Below are 22,073 nucleotides of genomic sequence, written 5' to 3'. Positions count from 1 at the left end.
TTAATATACATATATATACACGTATATATGTATATATATATTCGAATTCATATATATATATATATATATATATATATATATAAAAATATATAAAATATTTGTTTATATATATACCTCCTTAATATACATATATATATATATATATATTTATATGTATGTATATATATATATTTAAATATACGAGTCTTTTATATATTTATACGTATATATATGTATGTATAATATATATTTGTTATGTATATATATAATATATATATACATAACAAATATATATTATACATACATATATATGAATTCGAATATATATATATATATATCAATTGATTTTTTAATTAAAATCACAATTTTCAACCGATGTCCGTTGGAATTTCGTTGGAATTTTTTTTTAAAATTTTCAAAAAAATTTCCAACCGGCATCCGTTGGAATTCGGTTGGAATTTTTTTTAAAAAAAATTCTAAAAAAATTTCCAACTGGCATCCGTTGGAATTCCGTTGGAATTGTTTTCTAACAAACATCCGTTGGAACTCCTTTAAAAATTTGCAACCGATTTTTCCAACGTTAATCCGTTGAAAATTTCCAACGGATATCCGTTGGAAATACCGTTGGAAATTTCTAACCCAATTTTTCAATTGAATACGTTGAAAATTCCGTTAAAAATTTCCAACGGGTGTTTCCAACGGATACCCGTTGGAAATTTTCAACGGAATTTTAACTGAAATCGTCGTTGAAACGCCGTTGAAAACCGTTTAAAATTTTCCAACGGATAAATCCGTTGGAATTCGAGGATTTTTTTGTAGTGTAACCGTAAACCGAATAAAACGAACCCAAATTAACCATAACCGAAAATATCCGTTTATCCATCTATATATCATCAATTAATATGTAATATATTCTAAATCTAATTAGAAAAAATAGTATAATGATATTGTTTTATAATCATAGTATATAACAAAACGAAATATGCATATATTTTAATGGTCTTTTTGTTATTTTTATAAGGTAATTGTTTGAATTTTTTTTTATCTTTTTTTGTTTGGATAAACCGAACTGAACCCGATCCGAAACGAACCGAACCCGAACCCGAACCGATTAAAACAATATACCCAATTGGATATAAATATTTCAAATCCGAAATACCCGAATCCGAAATAACCGAACCTGAATCGATCGCCCACCTAGGGCCCACGTATGCATAACATATCATTTTTTTTTGTCTACAATGTATTTGCTTGGAGGCTGTAACAAAAACACCGTATATACGTTGCATATGTGCGTGTAGACACGCACACGCACTCACAAGAACCTCTATATATATAACACGAAAATTTTCCGAAAAGGCACCTCCATTAATTAGTTTTGTTTTTATGTATTGTCTTGGAAAAGATTAAAAAACGAGAAGGAAAAAAACACATTCCTTTACCTAATATATGATGGAAACATGTGAATATATGTAACTTAATCCCTTTCTTTATAATTATTCTGGACATTATTTGTTATATTTGCATTTATATATGATGTTTAAATTTATGGATCTGAAAAATAATTGATTGTTAGCAATGAAACGATCAAATTCTATCTCGTGTATAACATTATAAAGCAGTACTAATTCCTTGAATTTTTATTATATATGGACAATGACAAGAATCCTAATGGAATATTGAATTATCAACATAGTGATATATGCATGTTAGTTTTTTATATAAATATTTATGTATTAGTTGATGCATGCATCCTCATCCGCAGACCATTTTAAATCTAATCATTTATCTGTTTTTAAAGATAATAATTAAATTCTAAACCATTAAAACTAGTTGTTCAAATTGCATTCAACAATTAAGAAAAGAATTATTTGAGCTTAAAAAATAGCAAGCGACTTATTCCATATACTATATAACATAATTATACTTAGTTTTTTAAAAACAAACAAATATTTTAGCAAAAGCAACGAATTGAAAGTTAATGGTGGCCGGATAGGACCATGAAAGTGCCTCGACGTTTTCTGAGACAATAAACGGCACGTAGTTATTCTCTGCGTCATAGGGATGACAGTAGTTACATTTGGCTGCCGAAAATCCCCTGTGGACCGGTGAACCGGTTAACCGGACGTCCTCCTTAATTACCGAGGTTGACCGGTATATGTTCAATGGAACGACAAAATTAAATGCATAGACAACAACTTAACATGACTTTGTCTCCATTCGTTAAATCTAGAAACCAAGTAAATATTAATGCAGCTCGCAGTTATACGTCGTCGTCGTCTCTCAAACTCGACGTGCGTCAATGTTTCTGCTTGGATTTGGTACGTCGCCGTTGAAAAACATTAGGACGAAATCAAATTAGGGTTTGCAAAATGATACTTTACGCAAACATTTTTTTACAAAATTTCGTATTTTTTATACTGATATATATATATATATATATATATAATATTTTCATGAATCAATAACAAAAAAAAAAAAACAATGCCACTCGATCATTTTCGTAGTATGAACAATCATCAGACGCACTTGGTGTTTCGTAATAAAATTGGTTTGAGTATAAAATAATCAGAGCAGGTGATTTCATCGTATGAACTAAGAGAACCGGTAAACGCAAAACCATATTAATATATATATATATATATTATGAGCATATATTCATTGATTTTGACTCCTTCGATCATCACCTGAAACACGTCTCATTAACTTTTAACTGCTTCCGAATCCGTGTCGTTGGTTGGCATATTTTTTCCAATCTTAATAACTTTGAAATCTAAGATCTATTTTAGTTAATTTTATTTGATTTTTTTTGCCGTATCTTTTTACCCTGTTGTTCTTCTTTATTAATTTGATATAGTTGGGTTATCATATAGAAATTTTGGCATCACAAAATGCATCATGAATGTATAAAATCTGTCTCATAAGAAGTTAATACTGCCGGAGCAAAATCATAGACTTCCAAAAAGGGGTATTTTGTACAATTTAAATTCTTGTTTTTTTACAAATGAACAAAATATTTGTAATAGTTTATTTGTACACCGTTTTTGCTAATCTAATATTCTATTAAACACATAATCTACTAAAATTTGAGATATCTTTATGGTAAGTAGCTCATTTGTTCGATATATATATATATATACACACGTTTTAATATATCAATTTTTTATAATAAAAAAGTTTACTAAACTTTTAGTCCAACTAAATCTTTCAAAGGATAAGGGAAGATCATGCGAATATCATTTTCTAAATGAAAACTCGAACATGAATTGAAAATAAACTTTATTTCCTTTCTTACAAATTAAGCCACTCAATCTTGGGTTTTAACATATCAAAATTGACGAATGAAACAGATGAATCATACAAAAGCTAGCCCAAATAAAATGTTAATTTCATAAATTATTATTGCACGCACGGCCATCAGAAGTTTCTAATGAGGTAAGGCACTACGATATGCAAACGTAGCAAGACGTAACTTACAAAAAAAAAAAAAAAACTGATGAATACTCCGGTGTGAACAAATCAAAAGTTCCCCACATATATAGACTCACGCATATAATATAAGGTTAATAATATTTATATTTTACAGCGTAAAACCAACGATCTATAAGGCCATTAATCATGCATTTCTTTTGTTCTAGAATTTATTAATAATATCTATTATGATCTTTTGTTAGTCCGTGCAAGTTTCCCCATGTGTCACATTTTATAGACATATCTTAGTCTTCTTATGATTATCCACCAAGTTTCTAGATTAAAAAAAAATGTGTTGAGAGAGAGACGTTTTTGGTCTCTGCATTGAAAACACGAAGAATAGATATATGGTTATTCGATATTAAGATCGAAACGGAACTAATATTGATTGTATAAAAACAGTATTGTACTGAAAATGTACGCAATTTATAAAGTATCTACATATGAACGCGGACCCCAATGTGTACAGAATGCTGGCTATATTATCCGGAAACCGTAAATCAGAGCGTTGACGGGCTACAGATGGTGATATGATCTAACGGTCCAGATTGCACGGAACACGGGAGGAAGTGTGATCCATCTGCACCCGATAATATATGCCATTTTTAAAAAATTAAATGGAGCGAGCGACGGAGGATGCTTCGTTCACATTCATAATGGAGGAAACCGCTGTTGAAAAAGTCCCTTTTGACGAAAGGAAATGGTAAGCTTCTCCTTCCTTTATATACATTTCCACTCTCTTCGCTACTCTCATCCTCCTCCTCCTTCTTCTATTTTGCATTTCACAGCTTCTCCTTGTTTTACGAATCCAGAGATTTCTTCTTCTTCTTCAATTCTGTAAGTGTTGAGGTTAAGCTTCCATGGCCACACCGAGCGAAGTTTCGGCTCTTTTGTTCATTAAGAAGCACCTTCTTGATGAGACTTCTCCTGTGGCCACCGTCAGTGCCTCTGCCACCTCTGTCGCGGCTTGTTTCCCGGATAATCGATGCATGAGCGACTCGATGCTTGGAGTTTCAGGATCGAGTTGTTCAGTTTCGGATTCTGCCGATTGTTCTCGGAATTCGAGCTCCGCTTCTTCTTCCATGGCGGTTCCTGACCTCCAGCCAGCTGCCGGATTCACCGACTTCGCATATTTTTCTCCAGGTGGAAACGATTTCTTTGAACCTGAGACAAAACCCGAAATTATCGACCTCGTCACGCCGAAATCGAAGGATTTCGTTTCTAGATCGCTTGATTTCGAAGCGGAGTTCTCCGATTTCGAACAGAAAGCTAGAATTCCTTCTGCTCCGAGTTGGGATCGCTTTGACTCAGAACTAAAAGCTGAAATCCCAACTGAATCGCAAAATTCCTTCGAGTTTGAGACGAATTCGTTTGCCGTTTCTGACTCGACCTCCCATTCTAAACGGAATCCGCCATTGAAGATCTCGTTGCCAAGCAGAACAGAGTGGATAATCTCCTCCGTCGCAGAGAAACCGATCAGTCAAGGACGGTCAATAGTGGAGGAAAAGAGGCATTACAGAGGAGTGAGGCAAAGGCCGTGGGGAAAATTCGCAGCGGAGATCCGAGACCCCAACCGACGAGGATCTCGGGTGTGGCTCGGGACCTTCGACAGCGCCATAGACGCGGCCAGGGCCTACGACAGAGCAGCGTTCAAGCTCAGGGGCTCCAAGGCCATCCTCAACTTCCCGCTAGAGGCTGGGAAGTGGAATACAAGCCCCCCCATTGATGACGCCGACAAGAAGCGGAAGAGAAATGAGGAAGAAGGCGAGAAGGCGGCGGAAAAGGTTCCGAGGAAGGAAGAGGGTGAGGCCATGGAGGCAAAGTCAACGGCGTTGACAAGCTGGTCAGCCGTGTGTGAATGGGACTTGACGGAGTTCTTAAACATGCCTCCTTTATCGCCTTTATCGCCTTTTGGATATCCACAATTGGCTGTTGTTTGATTTACGTTCTGCTGACGTGGATTCATTTGGGTTGATGGAAACGACGTCGTCTATTTCATTCTTTCTTATCATCTGTCCATGTTTTATTTGTTTGCAACATTGAGAGAGAATGTTAAGCTTTTTCCAAAAGCACAAATCTTAACATTGGCATATGAAAAGTACATGTGGTTTATTTGGTTAATAACCGAGTAATCAAACCGAACGAATCAAATAATATGTAACCATAATCGAATCGAATTAAATATAAAATCGAATAGTTGTAATTGTTCTAAATCGAATTCGAAATTAAATTTGAACAAAATAATCCAAAAATCCATAAATATTTTAAGAAAATGAATATTTTTATCCTCTATCGAATCAAATTAAATTCAATATAAAAATCGAATGATAATAGATTTTTCTAAACCCAAGGATACATATGATTGACAAAAACTCAAGCGTTGGTGATTGGCAAAGGAGATTATAAATCATAAGAAGATTCTAAACACAAATTACATCTTTCGGAAATGTGTATTGAATTCATCACATCTGTCTTCCTCCCCACTGTCGTCTCTTTGCACCAAATCCGTATAAAGTTATTACACAAACAAGCTGTGAATTGCTTTGGAATTGTATATTTACTGCAAGATTTTACGTGCAAGGCTGTTTTTTTGTTTTGTAACAAACAGTACCACGTGAATATCAATTTTGAAACTCCAATCATATCTCCATGTGCTATTTGGATTTCGTTTAATCATTTTCTTCCTCTATGCATGGAAAGACCTCAGTATTTCCATTAAACACGTGATTAAAGAGCCAGACAATACGGTTGATTATCAAAACGAGTAGAAGAAAACATTAGAATGGCGTCCAAATAAATTGTGGAAGGAACAACACGTCCGGACACACTACTTGCTGTCGGGTCCGATGGATACTCAACTGGGTCCCACTCGGGTTCATCATTACAGGCCGCCGCATATCCAACAGAGCAAATATTACACGTATATCTTATCATCTTCTGATTACACGATTCGTACCACATCGCCCTGAACCGGTTAAGAACGATATGGAATTCATTCCGCCGTGCATTGCAACACCAAGAGGCGATACATATACCAGAAAACATGCTTTTGTAATCCTCTTATTACAAGAAGCCTCACCGGTCTGGAATGATTTTTGTATACCAAAAACATCAAACCAAACGACGTATATATAACCATTACTACCATTCTGACCCTACCGGTTCAAGCTGGTAGGTGCAGAAACTCAATCTTGAAACCCAACCTGTGGTTAGCCTGCCTAAACCATACCCCTGCTTGTATAAAATGGTCTGGTACACCAAATAAAAATGTCTAACCCTTACATAAGTGTACCAAAGTTTGCATTATGATCACAGAGCCATGCAAAAAGTTTTCCAAGCACCGGGTAATTTAGAATTCTTCATCAGAAACCAAGAGATAACCCATATCAAAGAAATGGAAAAAAAACAAAAACCCTGATCAGCAATGAGGGTGTTGAACAAAACTTTGCCTGAGCCCTGAAACGACCACACACTCAGATAACCTAAAGGGAAATATGCTTTACTAGTCCCTAGGCATTATCCTGCTGGTTGGTTGGTTGGTTGGTCGTTTGATATTATAACTTCCAAACCCAACCTCCTAAGTATCAAAATTCAAAAGGAAAAATGAGTCTTGATGCAGTTCCTTAACCATGAAATATTAAGAAATAAGAATAATGTGAATATCCTCATAGATGAGAAGAAAGGAAATAAGACGGAGGAACACAACTGATTATACCATTGAACTGAATTGTTTAAGCATCCAACACAATTTTTTGCCTAACAGAAAAGGAAACTAGACACCATATAATATATAACCTTTTACCCTTATTTACTTCTAATTTTGTAATACTATGTTTCGTAAACCTGAAACCAGAAAAAAGCATTTCATATACCTCAAGGTGAGACAGAAGACGTCAGAGACATTCATTCTTTTTCCTATCTTCTACTGTTTTGTATCTCTCGACCATGTCACTAGCATGCCTATCTACCCTGCAACAACCAAATTCAAAGTCGCAACTGTTGTGTCAAACATTAAAGAAACGCGTACAAATAACAGAACAGTGCCAAAGCAATAAGACAGTAGTTTGATCACCTCTGCCTCTGCAACAAACACAATCATTGTTACTGATGCAGATAGTTCTTATCATTGGTTACAAGTGAAGAAGGAAATCACCATTAACCATATATATTTGCAAATCCAAGTTATAGACCCGGTGACCCACTGACCACGTTAATCCGCTTGTGATTCTGAACATCCTACTATGGATTTGGTGTAATCAGTAGTCGCACCTGATGGTCAATCTTAATACAATTTTCTTATAATTCGCACAATATGATTCTGATGGATCCATCAAGCAAAAGGGTTTGCAGGTCCGAGCAAAATTGAGCCACTAAGTTAATTGCTTAAGCAAAAAATTGTACCTTAGCCTGAGAATTGGTTGTTCTGAAGCAATCAGCGTTCAGTCCCACAAGGCACAATCCAGGGTACACAACCTACAACACAAAAAACCAGAGCTTTAACCGATATCGCGATGATGAAACATCAAGAGAACGAGAGAAACCGACGACAGAAAAATCTTCTTAAACAACGGAGGAAATAATAATGGGCCATTTCCCGAGGCAATTCGTCGAACACCTGGGACTTACATCAATATATTTCTGCAAGGTTTTCGGTCGCTTTCGCGGCCGGCGAGACGGCCTGTTGCCGCTCATGCTGAAGATGTCTTCTTCGATTTCGTCTCGAGAAAGAGAAACCCATAGCCTCAGATCCCCGTTCCTGCCATCTCCGCCGCCTAATCCCGGCGATTCTGCCGGAAGTCCTCTCTGTCTCTGAGATTTTGGCTCCTGTCCAACAGTTTTCTGACGTTTTACGTCTGAAGCTCCGCCGCGTGGTTCTGGCGAGAACTTTCCATTGCTCCTTTTTGAACCGGCACAGCTCCTCCTTGGCCGTAAGTTCCACGTCCTCTTCTCCTCCTCCTCCTCCTCCTCTTCTTCTTCTTCATCCTCCTTCCCGCAGACCAACGGAACTTCTCCTCTCTGCGGAGACGGTGGCGGCTTCTCTTCACGCGCCGTCGCGTTTCCGAATCCTTTCTGGCTTTCTATGACGGGCTTCGCCGATGATGGAGCGAGGGAGGAGAAGGATATGCGCTGCTGCCGTGTGGACCGTGATCCGACTCCTCGGTTAGCTATCGCTGGCACCGGGGAAGAACTTCGGTTGACTTCGCCTCCTAGCTTCGGTTCCAAATCGGTCGCGGCGGAGGTGGGAAGGGTCGCGGGAGAGAAGCAACAGAGGGACTGCGAAGCCGGCGGCGGAGCAGACATTGAAGAAACCTATGGATACGGTGCGAAAACGTTTACGTATAGAGGGAGATTGAAGAACAAAAAACCCTAAAAACCTCGGAGAGGACGCAGAAAGTGGGAATTGAATTTTCAGAGATGATGCGATTGCATGCGTACTGCCCTTGTAAAATATCTCCTGTTTATTTAAGGTGCGAAAATCCTTTCTATTGATATCAATGATATAATTGCTGAATTTCTTATGCATATTTTCCATTCGATAATTCTTTTTTTTTTTGTTTTTAAAGATACGATGTAACAGTTCAGATAATAATCTGGATTCTATTAAAACGGTTCTTATATTTATCGACTTTTAAATTTTGGTCAGAAACATAGCGTAAAAGATGTTGCATATGATAATTAATAATTTTTTTTTTGAAATGAACTGAAACATTAGGGTGAGGAATTAGTGCATATACATTTCTTAGCGATAATTGAATTTTTCAACCGTGCATTAATATACACGAAACGAACGCAATGATTCTACAAAGCTATGACACAGAGGCATTTCTTGTAGCTGAGGTTATGGGTAGCGTTTCGGTTTGAGAACTTGGTTACAAATTGAACCGAACTTAAATCGATTCGTCGAACCGAAAAATATTTGGTTTTAATTTGATGTAATTTTTATAGAATCAAATAAACCGTTTTCGAATTGAACCGATAAAATACCGAATAAAACCCTAATCATTAATAATCATTTCTTTTTTGGTAAAATTTGGTCCAATAAAATTTGAACCTGAGTTTGAGAACATTTTGTACTACCCAACCACCAGTCCAATTAACATTTGGTTCTAGTTTGATATAACTTTTGAAAAAAAAAAAAAAAGAGAGAGCTAAGGATAGGTTTCATATCTTTTGAAAAGAGAACTGTATATAACTGAAAAAGCTTCATGGCAATATTAGGGGTGGGGTGAGTACTTAGTGTATTTGTTCGGATTCATTTAAGTCATTTTCGGCTTTGATAATTTGGTTTTAATATTGATTTTATTTTATTTTTACTAATAAAAATATTCATTTTTATTTTTCTTTTTTAAGTTATGCAATTATTCTTTTATTCAGATTCAGTTTTTAGGTTTAAACAAATTATAAATATTCCATTATAGTTTATCCTGATAGTTGGGAAGGTGAGGTTGGACCAAAAAGGCCCATAAGGGCCCAAGATTGAGAACCATCCGAAGCCGTCACAAACCCTAGATTTCTGATCTTCCCCATTGTTTAAAAGCCCCCCGAATCGGCTGCCTACTGTGTTACGATTGAAGCGCCGTGGCCATGGGTACGTTGCCTTCCTCTCCCTCTCACCGGCTCCTTGTCTTTTTTTTTTGGTGGTTCGATGTAATAATAACGGAAGAAATTTGTAAAAAAAAAAAAAAAAAAAAAAAGGGCACTAAATAAGTATAAAGTATTATGAAATGTCTAAATCTGAATAGTATTTAGTTTACATGGATGTCATATCAGTTATGTTTCAACTGAATAAGACTTTCTTGTAAGAATTAATAGACTTTCTTCCGTGTGATGTGATAACACGTGGTTGAACAAAGTTCCAAAGGAATGATCGAACCCTTGAAATGGGGATGGAACCACCGAAGAGGATAGGTTTAGAGCTATTCGTAGAGGATGGTCCACTCTATTTGTGTGTGTATATGTATATATGTACTGTCTATTATATATACACACATATACAGGGGATGCAATGTATATCGAAATGGAGATGTGATGCACATGCACACACCACGAGTGCCATGCGTTGTGGACCGGTAAGAATAACCTTATATTTGTGGACCGGACCGGACCGGACCATATATCCATTTCAGAGTCATCAAGAATAAGACCCTCGTTATTCATTCATGGTCCCCAAGAACTAACTCGTGAGTCTTCTACGCACAATACACTTTGTTTTCTCATGAAAGCCCAAAAACTATTAAGATTTATACGGTTTATTTTAAACAACATAATGACAGAATTATCAAAGTCGTACATTTTGTTTTATGATAGGTTTCGAATCTAAATATTTCAAGAACAAATATGTGATGAGTAGACATGGAACATGCTTTTAAACTTTAATCTTCAATTTTATAATGAATGTGATAAATAAAATAAAAAATTATATTGGCTACCAGACCAAAAAGAACCCCAACACACAAAAGAAAAAAAAATATATACAGAAACGGCAGTCGGACGTGATGAGGTTCTTGCAGAGGGTTAGGTGTTGGGAGTATCGCCAGCAGCCTTCCATTGTCCGTCTCACTCGCCCCACCCGTCCCGACAAAGCCCGACGCCTCGGCTACAAGGCCAAGCAGGTTCCTTTTTTTTTTCTCGAGTTTAATTGGGTTATATCCACATTGTCATATTCAGGTCGATTATTTCAGATTTAAAAATATTTTAGTCATTTGATTTTTATATCAATTTTAGTTAGATTTAATCTTGGGATGGTTTTTTTATAGATTTTTTTTGGAATTATTCAGTTATTATTTATTCCATTCAAGTTTCGTTTTTTCGGTGTAAGATAAATCATAACCATTTCTATTTATATTAAATTGACTTGATTTGGTTAGAATGAGTTTGGTTATTCAATTATGGACCAAATTGGTCACCCAATGTTGTATGGGCTGGTTAAGCGGTATGTTGATGATTACGATGATACGATACTTCCTGAGACCAGCCACATTGAGTCTTAAAAAGATTCGTCAATCATCTGACCGAGCAGTTCCTGATGCTATCGTGGACTCTGCTCTTGTCTCGATTGATACATTACATTTTCCTATGTTTGTTCTGTCTTTGGTTGCTGCTGATGCATTGGTTATTGGGACAGGGAATTGTGGTCTACCGTGTCCGAGTTAGGCGCGGAGGTCGGAAGAGGCCTGTCCCTAAGGGTATTGTGTACGGAAAACCCACCAACCAGGGAGTGACCCAACTCAAGTTCCAACGCAGCAAGAGATCTGTGGCCGAGGAGCGTGCTGGCCGCAAACTGGCTGGCCTTAGGGTCCTCAACTCCTACTGGATCAATGAGGTATTTACTGGTTAGGCCTAGGTGTTGGCAAATGGTTTGATTATTTGAAAATCAAACCGATCCGATTGAAATTAAATAACTATTTAGTTATGAATTTTTAAAACCTAAAATAATGAATAAAATGAAACTGAATTAACCGTGACCTAATAACTAGATATGTAATTAGAAAATTAGCATAATGAGGTTGTTAATAACTATAGTATATAATTAAAGAGAGACCTTTAATTCCTTTTTCAACAGTGTTGCATAATTTGTTTCATTTATTATTATAACTGAAGCAAACTGAATTTTCATTTGGTAATTATTTTAGTTTGAAACTGATTAAAACCAAATATCTGTTTGATTATGAATTTTCAAAACCCAAAATAACAAAACCCGAATTGTAACCGAATAATCTGAATTAAATCGTTTGCTCACCCCTGTTTAGGCCTACCCTATCACAATGATTGTATATTTAAGTTAGTATTGCCAGCTCATTGTTGATTAATGGTATTTGAACTTGTAGGATTCTACGTACAAGTATTATGAAGTGATACTGGTGGACACTGCTCACAGTGCCGTCCGGAATGACCCCAGGATGAACTGGATATGCAACCCGGTTCATAAGCATAGGGAGCTGAGGGGACTTACCTCGGAGGGAAAGAAGAACAGAGGTCTGCGTGGAAAGGGGCATCTTTACCACAAGAATCGCCCATCTCGACGAGCCACCTGGAAGAGGAACAACACCCTCTCCCTCCGCCGCTACCGCTGATTTTGATTTCACTAGACAGAGTATTGTCTTTGTTTGGAAGAATGTTCTCGTATGTTGTGTAAGAAAAAGCTTACTGAATGTGAAAGGGGGGATTCAGAGCCTTTCTTCAAGGAAACTGTCCTTGAGATTTTGGAGGGCTTGGCGGATTGAGTCTTCGGATTGGCTAGAGTACTTTAGGCATATTAGGCGTTGAGCCACACGATAAATCCTATGTGTTTGGTGGTGCTTTGTGCAATTACGCTCTATATTTTTCCTTTCCTGCGCGTTGACAATGTTACTTGGTAATCGATCAACCGGGATGAAGGGGCCAGTCTATGTTTTGGGATTGATGGGTATACCTTGTCTGTGATTTTAGAGGTGATGCATCTAGCGGCTTCAATCACTGAATTGGGCAGTCCGGCCACTTGGGCTAACTTAAGGCCGTAATGTGGAACATGAAGGGTCCCGTCTCTAAGTTGAAACTGCTCTCAGGACATAACCCAATAAACCAAAACGAAGCCCATGTCAGTCAGCCTAAAGCAATTTAATGAAGAGACAGAAGAGAGGCGCACAGAGAGACCTTGAAATCTAAGCGGTTGTTTCCGATGTCTACGTAGAAGTGGAGGACCTTTACGTTTGGGTAGATGGTGGCTAACTCAGACAGATTATCCATATGGGTCGCAAACACGGTGTACCTGAAACATGTTCATCCATTGAAACTTGAATTATATCTGCAAGACAATTTTTTGTTTGAGTCAGGTAAAATCAGAGAGATAATCTTACGCTTTGAGTGATAAGAGATACTCGCAGCAGCTCCAAGCTATTGCAAATCCATCGGAGGAAGATGTTGCCCTCCCAAGTTCGTCCACGACTATCAGACTCCTAAATTTGAATTCACAAATGAAATCAAATGCGTCGGCGGCAATATTTCCCTATTCCTTTTGGACTTTTTTCTTAAACTATTCATTATTTCTCCACATCCTTAAATCCCGTCTGTGATTATTCTAGGAGAGGATAAGGATGATCAGTGATGAAGAGGGTGTAGAAGAGTTATTAGAATAACAGTGATACCAAGGTTACCTGTTGGAGACGTTCTGCATTATGAAAGCGGTCTCTCTCATCTCTGTCATGAACTGTGACACCAAAGGGTAAAGAATGAGTGAAGTGATGATACTGCTGTTCAGTACAGAACGCGTGGGTGCATTAACAACAATCATGTTCTTTTTGCTTTTTGTTGTATTAAATTCTTGTCTAGACTACCCACAAGATCCATGTAAAGTGTCCTTCCTGGTAGATTATGAAAATTTGTATCTTCATCCCACAATCATGACCGAAAAAGTTGTAAATTTGGAGATTCGTTGCTGGATAAACCAGTTTGGAAATTACAATAACAATGATAATCCACCAATATATGTCCATATCCTAGGCCTAGGCACAATAGCTTAAAGGATTACCGTGCTAGAATTCGACTCAAGGTTGTCCATTGTACCCATTCGTGTAAATATGCGGTCAACCACCCTTATAGTTGCAAAGCGAGCTGGGACGTAGCAGCCAATTTGAGCTAGAATCACTATTAGACACACCTGTTGGAGGTATGTGCTCTTTCCGCTCCTGCACGGAGAAAGTAAAAGACAAATCAGAGAGAATGAGGTTCGATAATTGATTTTGATTAATTGGATACTGGGGCAAATTTATCAGCAATGAAGGAGCTAAAGGTATGTTCCCTCACATGTTTGGACCCATGACAATCAACATGTTGGATGCTTCTGAAATGAAGATACTATTAGGCTGTAATACAAGTTGCCTTTGGAGTTAGACAAGAAAGGTGACATTGTATTATGTTAAATATTTATGGGATAGATTTCTTTTATAACCCTTGTGTCCAAGGTTTTATCTCGGCTGACCCATGGGATCCATATCCAAGGTCTTGACAGACTTTGGCACATGAGATTATGATAGGATAGAAAATGGACAGCACAACTTACAACAAAGTCATTATGTACGTTTTCAAGGATAGGATGCCTTCCGGCATCAATTGCAAGGGGGCCACTATCTGCCAAAAAATAGATAGGCAGAACATCCCGCACAAATAGTAAATAATCCTTCACCTTAAGTAGTGTAGAAAAAGTATTCCGGCAATAGTTTCCTATCTATGTTTGATTGATTATTCCTTAGTATTGGAATGCGTGATCGATAAATATTTGAGGATTCCATGGTAAGCGTGGCATACCTGTTAATTGAGGTCTAGAGTATCGATCAACTGGCTTTGTGGATATTGTATGAGCAAATGAATTGACAATCATATCTAGAAGACATAAAACCTCTGCAAGAAGTGTGAGTGCAGATACATCTTCCCTTATGGTGTCCATTAGAGCTGCATACAGATATAAAAAAAATACTGCAAGTTAGAAGAATGTGTGTACCAAAATTTGACTGGAACTATATAAACTGAGTTACTACAAAAAGTTGTGTGCGCATTCTCTACCTTCCAGACAGATTTCTGTACGTATGTAGCATTCTCCAGCAGCAGACTTATTCCTCACATTCAGCTTTACATATAAATTAAGACATGGAGAACGTTAATACAAAAACACACATTAACGTAGTTCCTAGTTAGCAAAAGGACCATTCTTCTCAAGGCTGAGAAGAACCATGGCCTTTCAGTTCGTCCCTGAACTGAAACCTTATTCATTACACTAAAGTTCACTTTTTACTGCTACCTTTAAAACTATTGACTACCATATAAGACTAAGTACCGAAACGAATCATCTGAAATTGTAGATGATGATACAACTTACAGAAGCAAGTTCCGGACTTGAGCAATGTAGGTTTTTCCCATGTTTGACAACCTTGGTTCCATTCCAAAATTTATAAGTCAGAGAAGCCATATAAGATTAAACGCTTAATTTCTATAAGGACATAGAGGACCTGAATGAACTTGCTTGGAAGTTTTCCTTGCACATCTTTCTGCGGAATGCTAAAGTAGAAGCCCTGCCTGTTGTTAAAGGGGATTTTTAGGTTTGGCAAGTTGAATTCCTCCCGAAAATTGCTGGCAAGATTGTGTATCGCTGTCAATGTTTAAAAGATATTAGATTAGCAGGAGGGTTGCCAAAAGGAAAAATTAGAAACTCAATAATAACTCAAGCAAATTCTTAACACACCTTCACTAGTATCACAGAAGGTCCTCCTTGCAATATCCAGAAGTCCATCAATCCCAGCCTTCAAAGCAAAACACTGCTGTGTCCGGGCGACAAAGGGAACCCGTGCATGGAGAACATCATCGTCAATAACTTCCCCAATTCTGGAACAACCAGAGGTCAAAAGGTATAGTTCTGTGATTTCTCTAATCGTATCAAAAATATTTTTCGGAGAGAATACGGAAGACATCCAGAAAGGAAGAATATATGTTCATCTTTTATGTCTATTAACCAGATCAAATAAGTGCGTACTTTTTTCTGATGGAAGCATATTTATCATTTTCACACACAGACTTGCAAATGTTGGTGAGGAGAAAACACTTGGCATCTTTAAGCACCTGCATTTTTTACAAGGGCGAGTGTGATTAAAGGATAGAGGCTTCCAGCTTATCAGCGTGGTTGCTACAGCACAACAAAGCACAAAAAAAAAAAAAAAGAGAGAATCAAACCACCTTAGCAAGTAGAGGCAAAGCATCCAATGCAGTCTTCAGTAAGATAATGCTTGAAATCATATTTTGGCTCCTCCTGGTATTGTCAAAACCTAGGACCGCATCTGTGACTTTCTGTGGCTTGAAGCAGAAGTGACAAAGAACTCGATCTGAGCAATGGGAGATGATGGCCAAGATTATCTTCAGATAATATGAATAAACAAGAACTAATCTAAACTAATCAGTTGCAGAGAAAAAAAATTCAGGATCTCCACTCTCTAAATTGCTTACCAGTCTCTTTTGGAAATTTGCGCAAAACCTGAGAAAGCCCAAAAAATAGTTGTTCATTGCTCATCAGCTCATCCTGGAATTACAAAAAAGGGTTCTCGGTTGATTAATGAATCTTCATGCAACAGATATATTCAGGGAACTGCACAATGATTCAAGCTCTATAACTAAAAAATGTACAAGGTAAACAACACTTGATACATTTGTGTGACAACAGGCTGTGTGCTATGACTAAGTACTTTTGGGGATGATAGAGCTTCAAAGTAGTTCCTGCGGAAATATGCTAAACAGAGCATGGCTAAACTAACCAGGCAATCCAGGCGAGTGTTGATAGTTTCAATATCTTTCAGAGGTTGCAACAAATTGGCACGAAGAAGCCTTGTCCTGAACAGCATATCATAAATGACATTCCATGATTAACAATTCTATTGGAAGAATGATGAAATGCACAAGATTAAGAACATTCTATGGAGATGAAAACCAAAAAAAATTTGAAATACTCTAACTAAAAAGAACAGTTTTTTGTCGGAAAGAGAGGCTTGACAGCCTAGTAAAATCTTTTTACCCTCCAACTGTTTTTGTTGTCTTAAACATCTGAAACAGACTTCTCTTTTTGTTGCCAGTGCCCCAAAGAGCATTATGGAAGGGTTCGATGATTTCCAAATTCTCAACACTGCCAGCAAATAAATAAATAAGGTACAAATGATTACTTACTAATGAGTTCATGAGAAAGCAGATAGATCAAAATACTCTAGAATGACAGTAGTATTACCTAGTTGCATCAATGTTCATGTGATCAAACGATCCGTTAAAAGTTACCTAATATACATCAACAGCAACATGAGACAGTTCCGTATATCAGAGTACTTCACTAACAAGAGAGAACAAACATGAATAACTGATACACAATAAATTTTCCGATGTCACTGAATTTACAACTTTCCCAATCAGGAACCAAAAAATTTACACATACCGTCAGTGAGTGGTTGGTGATTACCACGCCTTTTTCCGCTTCTATCCTGCCATGAGGCCACCAAACACAGAAGTTCAAAAAACCCCAAATAAGTTATTAAAGGTCAATACTACCTAACATGTCGAAGAAAGAATATGCACGATATGTATACCATTTAACTGCAGCTGCAGCCGCGGCCAAGGAGAGATAATACTGCTTATAGTAAGTGTCTAGACCAAGCGCCAAAGGCTCCTTTGCAGCCAAATTTTTAATTAGTATGGCGCCCTGAAACATTCAACCATAAATGCATTGAAAGATACATGAGCCCAAGTACCATAGACAAAGGAAATGTATAATAAGAGGTTCCCAGGTGTAACCTTGGTGTCATCGAAACAACCACGAGCTAAAACAACCTGAAGGAAGAGAAGATTGCATCATCTGACAAAAACCCAACTACATATGCGGCATACATTCCACATTTATGCACAAAATTATGCTTCTCGAAATAAAATTCCACCTTCTTGGCCGAGCAGTAAAACCTGTCCACCAATTCCGATACCCCAACCATGCCATCAGCAGCTAGCTTGTTTGGAGGAACAATGATCACAGACGGATCGTAGAGACGCACCAGAGTCTTCGTGTTCTGATACGAGCTGCTTGTCTCGATGTACTGAGAGAGATGCAGGGAAGCCGACCTTAGGTCAAAAGCAGCCATTCCGACCTGACGATAGAAATCCAAAATAACGCCATCTCCATTTCCGTTCCCGTTCTCAAATACCAAGGCACGAGGTGATCCGAACAGAAAAATTCCGCAGCAATTCGAAACAACAGATAACGCAGAAAGCTAAAGCATACATACGGACATTGTCCTGCAAATGCCATGTCTCGCGACGTAGTAAAGGAGAGAAGAAGAAGTACCTCTTTGGCGCGGTTCTCAATAAGGCCGGCGACGAAGCTCGATCTCTCCCCACCGTCGTCTTCCATTGTCGCTCCACCGAGCAGAATTTGGAATTCGAAAACCGAGAGTAACGTCGCCTCGAGTATGGAAAAAGCCCGCCAACGCTATTTATAGGTTCAGTCTCGCATCTTTTCACTTATTTGGGCTTTGGACCTTTGGTTGTCGCCTCTCTCTTTACCTTTCGTGGGCTTATGGCAAATGGTATAAAAGGTTCATTGTTTCTTGTCGAAATGATCCCCTTTGATCTTTTTCTGTACTTATCAGTTGGTTTAGACCAATGGGAATGATCTCTCAGCAAACTATTTCGTGCCTATCCAAAATCTTCCAAGGTTACAGCTTATTACAGAACCCGGGATTGTACAATACATATATATATATATATATACTCATACATATATAGGGAACTGAATCTGTTAAGAGTACCACATCGACCATATGTGAGGAAGATTAAGTCACAGGTTTTAGCTGAGGCTACGAGACTCTAGACAGCATTTTCCATGCTGGAAGCAAGAAACTTGGCGGAAAAGAGACTGGATGCCGTCGACCCATCTCTGTTTGTGGGACTTGCTCTTGCACTTGAACTCGAGAAGACCCTGTCCGGTTTTCAGACCAAAGTAGACTTCTTCCGAGCTGTTGTCGTCTCTCTCTTTCCTGTACGGCCATGCAGATAACTCGTCGCACACTCCATATACAACGCCTTCAATAAAGGAACAAGAAGATGAGAATGATGGGTTTCGGGTAAATAAATATATCCCATTAATTTGAAATGATGAGCAATACTAACATTTGATCTTCTTGGAGAATGCCCCTCCGATGTGTTTGCTTTTGAGTTTGATTATGACCTGATGAATAAGTAACTTAACTGTGTAAACCACAAGCACCCGGTCTGAACCAAACTGGTTCGATAGAAATCTGCTCGTTTCAAGTACCTGAGACTTGTTGTCGATGTACATAGACACGTGCTTCGTGCGATGAACTCCTGCAAATCCAGACCCATAATAGGAAAGAATATTTCAGGTTGATTCTTTGCACTCGACGTAAAATCTTAAATATAATACTTTATAAGATGGTGTAATGATGAAGAGAATTACCGTTTTGAGTGCATTGTGTCAGCTCGCCCTCAAACAGAAGATCCGATTCCTCCGATCTATATTGGAAATTTACTGGCCGACTAAAGTCGGAAAAGCTCCTCTCACATGGTGTTATTGCTGCTTTCTTCCTTGACTCCATTGGCATCCTTCTCTTCAGAGCCGCTTCTCCTCTCAGGGCTGAAACAGTTATGGAAAATCAGGTCAAATCTCATCCTACTACAGCCATATTACAGTAACCCGACGAGAGAAATTTGCTGTTTTCTCCACAAAAACACCAGAGTTTCAGATGCATTGACGAACGGGAATGATCATATCATTACCTGTTGCAGCTGCAGCTGTAAGAGTCATGAGATCACCAGGGCTATGGACGTCCATGGCAGAACTGACTGCAGAGGCAACACGGCTGTGATCGGCACCTGCCATCTCAGCCATCTCAATGCAGTGGGAGGCCAACAGCTCGGTGGCTGCCGCCCATGGCGATGCCATATCTGAGCCTGGCTCTCGGCAGGTCCCTGCTTTTGAGTTTGATTATGACCTGATGAATAAGTAACTTAACTGTGTAAACCACAAGCACCCGGTCTGAACCAAACTGGTTCGATAGAAATCTGCTCGTTTCAAGTACCTGAGACTTGTTGTCGATGTACATAGACACGTGCTTCGTGCGATGAACTCCTGCAAATCCAGACCCATAATAGGAAAGAATATTTCAGGTTGATTCTTTGCACTCGACGTAAAATCTTAAATATAATACTTTATAAGATGGTGTAATGATGAAGAGAATTACCGTTTTGAGTGCATTGTGTCAGCTCGCCCTCAAACAGAAGATCCGATTCCTCCGATCTATATTGGAAATTTACTGGCCGACTAAAGTCGGAAAAGCTCCTCTCACATGGTGTTATTGCTGCTTTCTTCCTTGACTCCATTGGCATCCTTCTCTTCAGAGCCGCTTCTCCTCTCAGGGCTGAAACAGTTATGGAAAATCAGGTCAAATCTCATCCTACTACAGCCATATTACAGTAACCCGACGAGAGAAATTTGCTGTTTTCTCCACAAAAACACCAGAGTTTCAGATGCATTGACGAACGGGAATGATCATATCATTACCTGTTGCAGCTGCAGCTGTAAGAGTCATGAGATCACCAGGGCTATGGACGTCCATGGCAGAACTGACTGCAGAGGCAACACGGCTGTGATCGGCACCTGCCATCTCAGCCATCTCAATGCAGTGGGAGGCCAACAGCTCGGTGGCTGCCGCCAATGGCGATGCCATATCTGAGCCTGGCTCTCGGCAGATCCCTGTGGCGGTCACAGAGGCTAACCCGGCTGCCAGAGCCGCGATGGAGACGGCAGAGTGGGCATGGGCGTTCTCCACACGCGCCTTGTCTTTCTTCTTGAGATTGCTGCTCGTGATGCTTGGGCTGGTTTGTTCCCTGCGTTGAAACCACTTGGATAATGGCCCTGATCTCCGCGTGCTGCTAACTGAGTTCGTGATTCTCCCTGCCTGAGAAATTGAACATCGTTGGATTCATACTCCAAACGTGATTGCGGAAAACCCAACCACGGAATCTAAAGAACGCAACAGATTTGGAAAACTGATGCAGAAACCAAAAGTTTCGGACTTTTGAATCCTTTTGTCATTCTGGAAAATGTCAAAGCCTGTAACTTTTGAATCAGAGAAACAATGTCCGAGCTGAACTGATCTCATTCTATCATGGAAAACGATGTACTAAACGACTAAAATCTGATCTCATTCGTTGAATCGTTGGTTCAAATTCTGGTACTGAGGCTAATAAAAGCTGGGTTTTTTTGTTACAGAATTTGAAATTGGAAAAAGGATCCCATACCACGAGCGGATCTGCAGCTGGGGACAGAACACCCGGGCTGTTCTGGGCAACACAAAACTGTTCTTGCTGTTGCTGTTGCTGTTGTTGTTGTTTCAGAGTGAGGGCTTTGGAGAATTTAGAAGGAGATGGACTCCATGATCTGGAGAGAAACTCCATCGGCTCCTTGAGTGTGTGAGGGTGAGGAATCGACGTGAAGAGCAGTTCGTCTCTGTAAACTCCGTCTTCAACCTCGTCCTCCAGATTCTCTGGCCAGTACATCGTCGGAGAACCGCCCTTCCATCCCGAGTAATCCCCAGTTGCCATTTTTTTTTTCCTCCTCCTGAATTTATCAAATGCAGAATCCGAATGACCAATCGCCCTTTTGGGTTAGAGAACTTTTGAATACTATTGTATATGAGGACAGTGGGATAGCAGCGGGCATAGAAAACAAAAAAGTTGTTTCCCCCTTTCCAACGAAAATAGAGGGAGGTAGTGGAGGGAATGAAAAGGTTGCATCTTTAAAGAATTCACGTGAAGAAGAAAGGCGATTCAGCTACTTTTGTTTTAAAAATCGAAGGTGCAAGAAACCAAAAAAGGTTGAGGAGAATGCAATGGTTGGAGGACGAGCAACCCTCTGATGGGGTTGAGAATATGAACTGTAGATTGAATAACAGAAAAGGAACAGACAGAAGAGAGGAGGAAGAGAGCATAACCAAACAAGCAAGATCATGGGAATCTTAATGGGCTCTTACTGGATCTGATTCAAACCAGCCCATCCTTAACATCGGCCCATTTTCCCACTGGTGCAAAACTAATGGGCTCTTAACATAAGG

The 22,073-nt window shown here is 38.8% G+C and overlaps 5 protein-coding genes across 6 annotated transcripts; 2 read left to right on the top strand and 3 right to left on the bottom strand.

Moving 5' to 3' along the window:
• The first annotated feature begins 3,926 nt into the window (after nt 1-3,926).
• LOC104812810 (ethylene-responsive transcription factor 5-like) lies at nt 3,927-5,566 on the top strand. The gene is made up of 2 exons (XM_010540170.2): nt 3,927-4,153; nt 4,239-5,566. Exon 2 carries the CDS (start codon nt 4,311-4,313, stop codon nt 5,388-5,390), a length of 1,080 nt encoding a protein of 359 aa, XP_010538472.1. The 5' UTR covers nt 3,927-4,153; nt 4,239-4,310; the 3' UTR covers nt 5,391-5,566.
• Nucleotides 5,567-7,144: 1,578 nt separating this feature from the next.
• LOC104812809 lies at nt 7,145-8,902 on the bottom strand. Its single transcript, XM_010540169.1, has 3 exons — nt 8,077-8,902; nt 7,852-7,923; nt 7,145-7,419 (listed from the first exon to the last, which is right to left on the bottom strand). The coding sequence occupies exons 1-3, from the start codon at nt 8,749-8,751 to the stop codon at nt 7,411-7,413; spliced, it is 756 nt and encodes a 251-aa protein (XP_010538471.1). The 5' UTR covers nt 8,752-8,902; the 3' UTR covers nt 7,145-7,410.
• Nucleotides 8,903-10,505: 1,603 nt separating this feature from the next.
• Nucleotides 10,506-12,759, top strand: LOC104813334 (60S ribosomal protein L15-1-like). The gene is made up of 4 exons (XM_010540897.1): nt 10,506-10,520; nt 10,929-11,063; nt 11,576-11,773; nt 12,279-12,759. The coding sequence occupies exons 1-4, from the start codon at nt 10,506-10,508 to the stop codon at nt 12,522-12,524; spliced, it is 594 nt and encodes a 197-aa protein (XP_010539199.1). The 3' UTR covers nt 12,525-12,759.
• LOC104812808 (DNA mismatch repair protein MSH4) lies at nt 12,598-18,367 on the bottom strand. The gene is made up of 24 exons (XM_010540168.2): nt 18,287-18,367; nt 17,886-18,089; nt 17,746-17,781; nt 17,541-17,653; nt 17,390-17,435; nt 17,189-17,235; nt 16,982-17,089; nt 16,725-16,800; nt 16,420-16,492; nt 16,153-16,298; nt 15,953-16,038; nt 15,665-15,804; nt 15,432-15,571; nt 15,302-15,352; nt 14,989-15,052; nt 14,734-14,877; nt 14,489-14,556; nt 14,233-14,291; nt 13,958-14,114; nt 13,584-13,636; nt 13,287-13,385; nt 13,084-13,198; nt 12,863-12,985; nt 12,598-12,782 (listed from the first exon to the last, which is right to left on the bottom strand). The coding sequence occupies exons 1-24, from the start codon at nt 18,350-18,352 to the stop codon at nt 12,618-12,620; spliced, it is 2,379 nt and encodes a 792-aa protein (XP_010538470.1). The 5' UTR covers nt 18,353-18,367; the 3' UTR covers nt 12,598-12,617.
• A 243-nt stretch (nt 18,368-18,610) lies between these two features.
• Nucleotides 18,611-22,071, bottom strand: LOC104812807 (VAN3-binding protein-like). 2 transcript variants are annotated; one of them, XM_010540167.1, is made up of 8 exons: nt 21,993-22,071; nt 21,262-21,580; nt 20,522-20,918; nt 20,202-20,378; nt 20,040-20,089; nt 19,935-19,952; nt 19,111-19,150; nt 18,611-19,023 (listed from the first exon to the last, which is right to left on the bottom strand). In XM_010540167.1, the coding sequence occupies exons 2-8, from the start codon at nt 21,562-21,564 to the stop codon at nt 18,788-18,790; spliced, it is 1,221 nt and encodes a 406-aa protein (XP_010538469.1). In that variant the 5' UTR covers nt 21,565-21,580; nt 21,993-22,071; the 3' UTR covers nt 18,611-18,787. The 2 variants fall into 2 exon arrangements, with proteins under 2 accessions (XP_010538469.1, XP_010538468.1); XM_010540166.2 differs by lacking the exon at nt 21,993-22,071 and having other exon boundaries at nt 21,262-21,958.
• Nucleotides 22,072-22,073: the final 2 nt, after the last annotated feature.

Source organism: Tarenaya hassleriana, unplaced genomic scaffold (genome assembly GCF_000463585.1).
Source record: "Tarenaya hassleriana unplaced genomic scaffold, ASM46358v1 Cleome2, whole genome shotgun sequence".
In the NCBI taxonomy this organism is placed as follows: Eukaryota; Viridiplantae; Streptophyta; class Magnoliopsida; order Brassicales; family Cleomaceae; genus Tarenaya; species Tarenaya hassleriana.
Note: the sequence above shows the minus strand (reverse complement) of the source record. Positions and strands in the feature narration are given on the sequence as shown.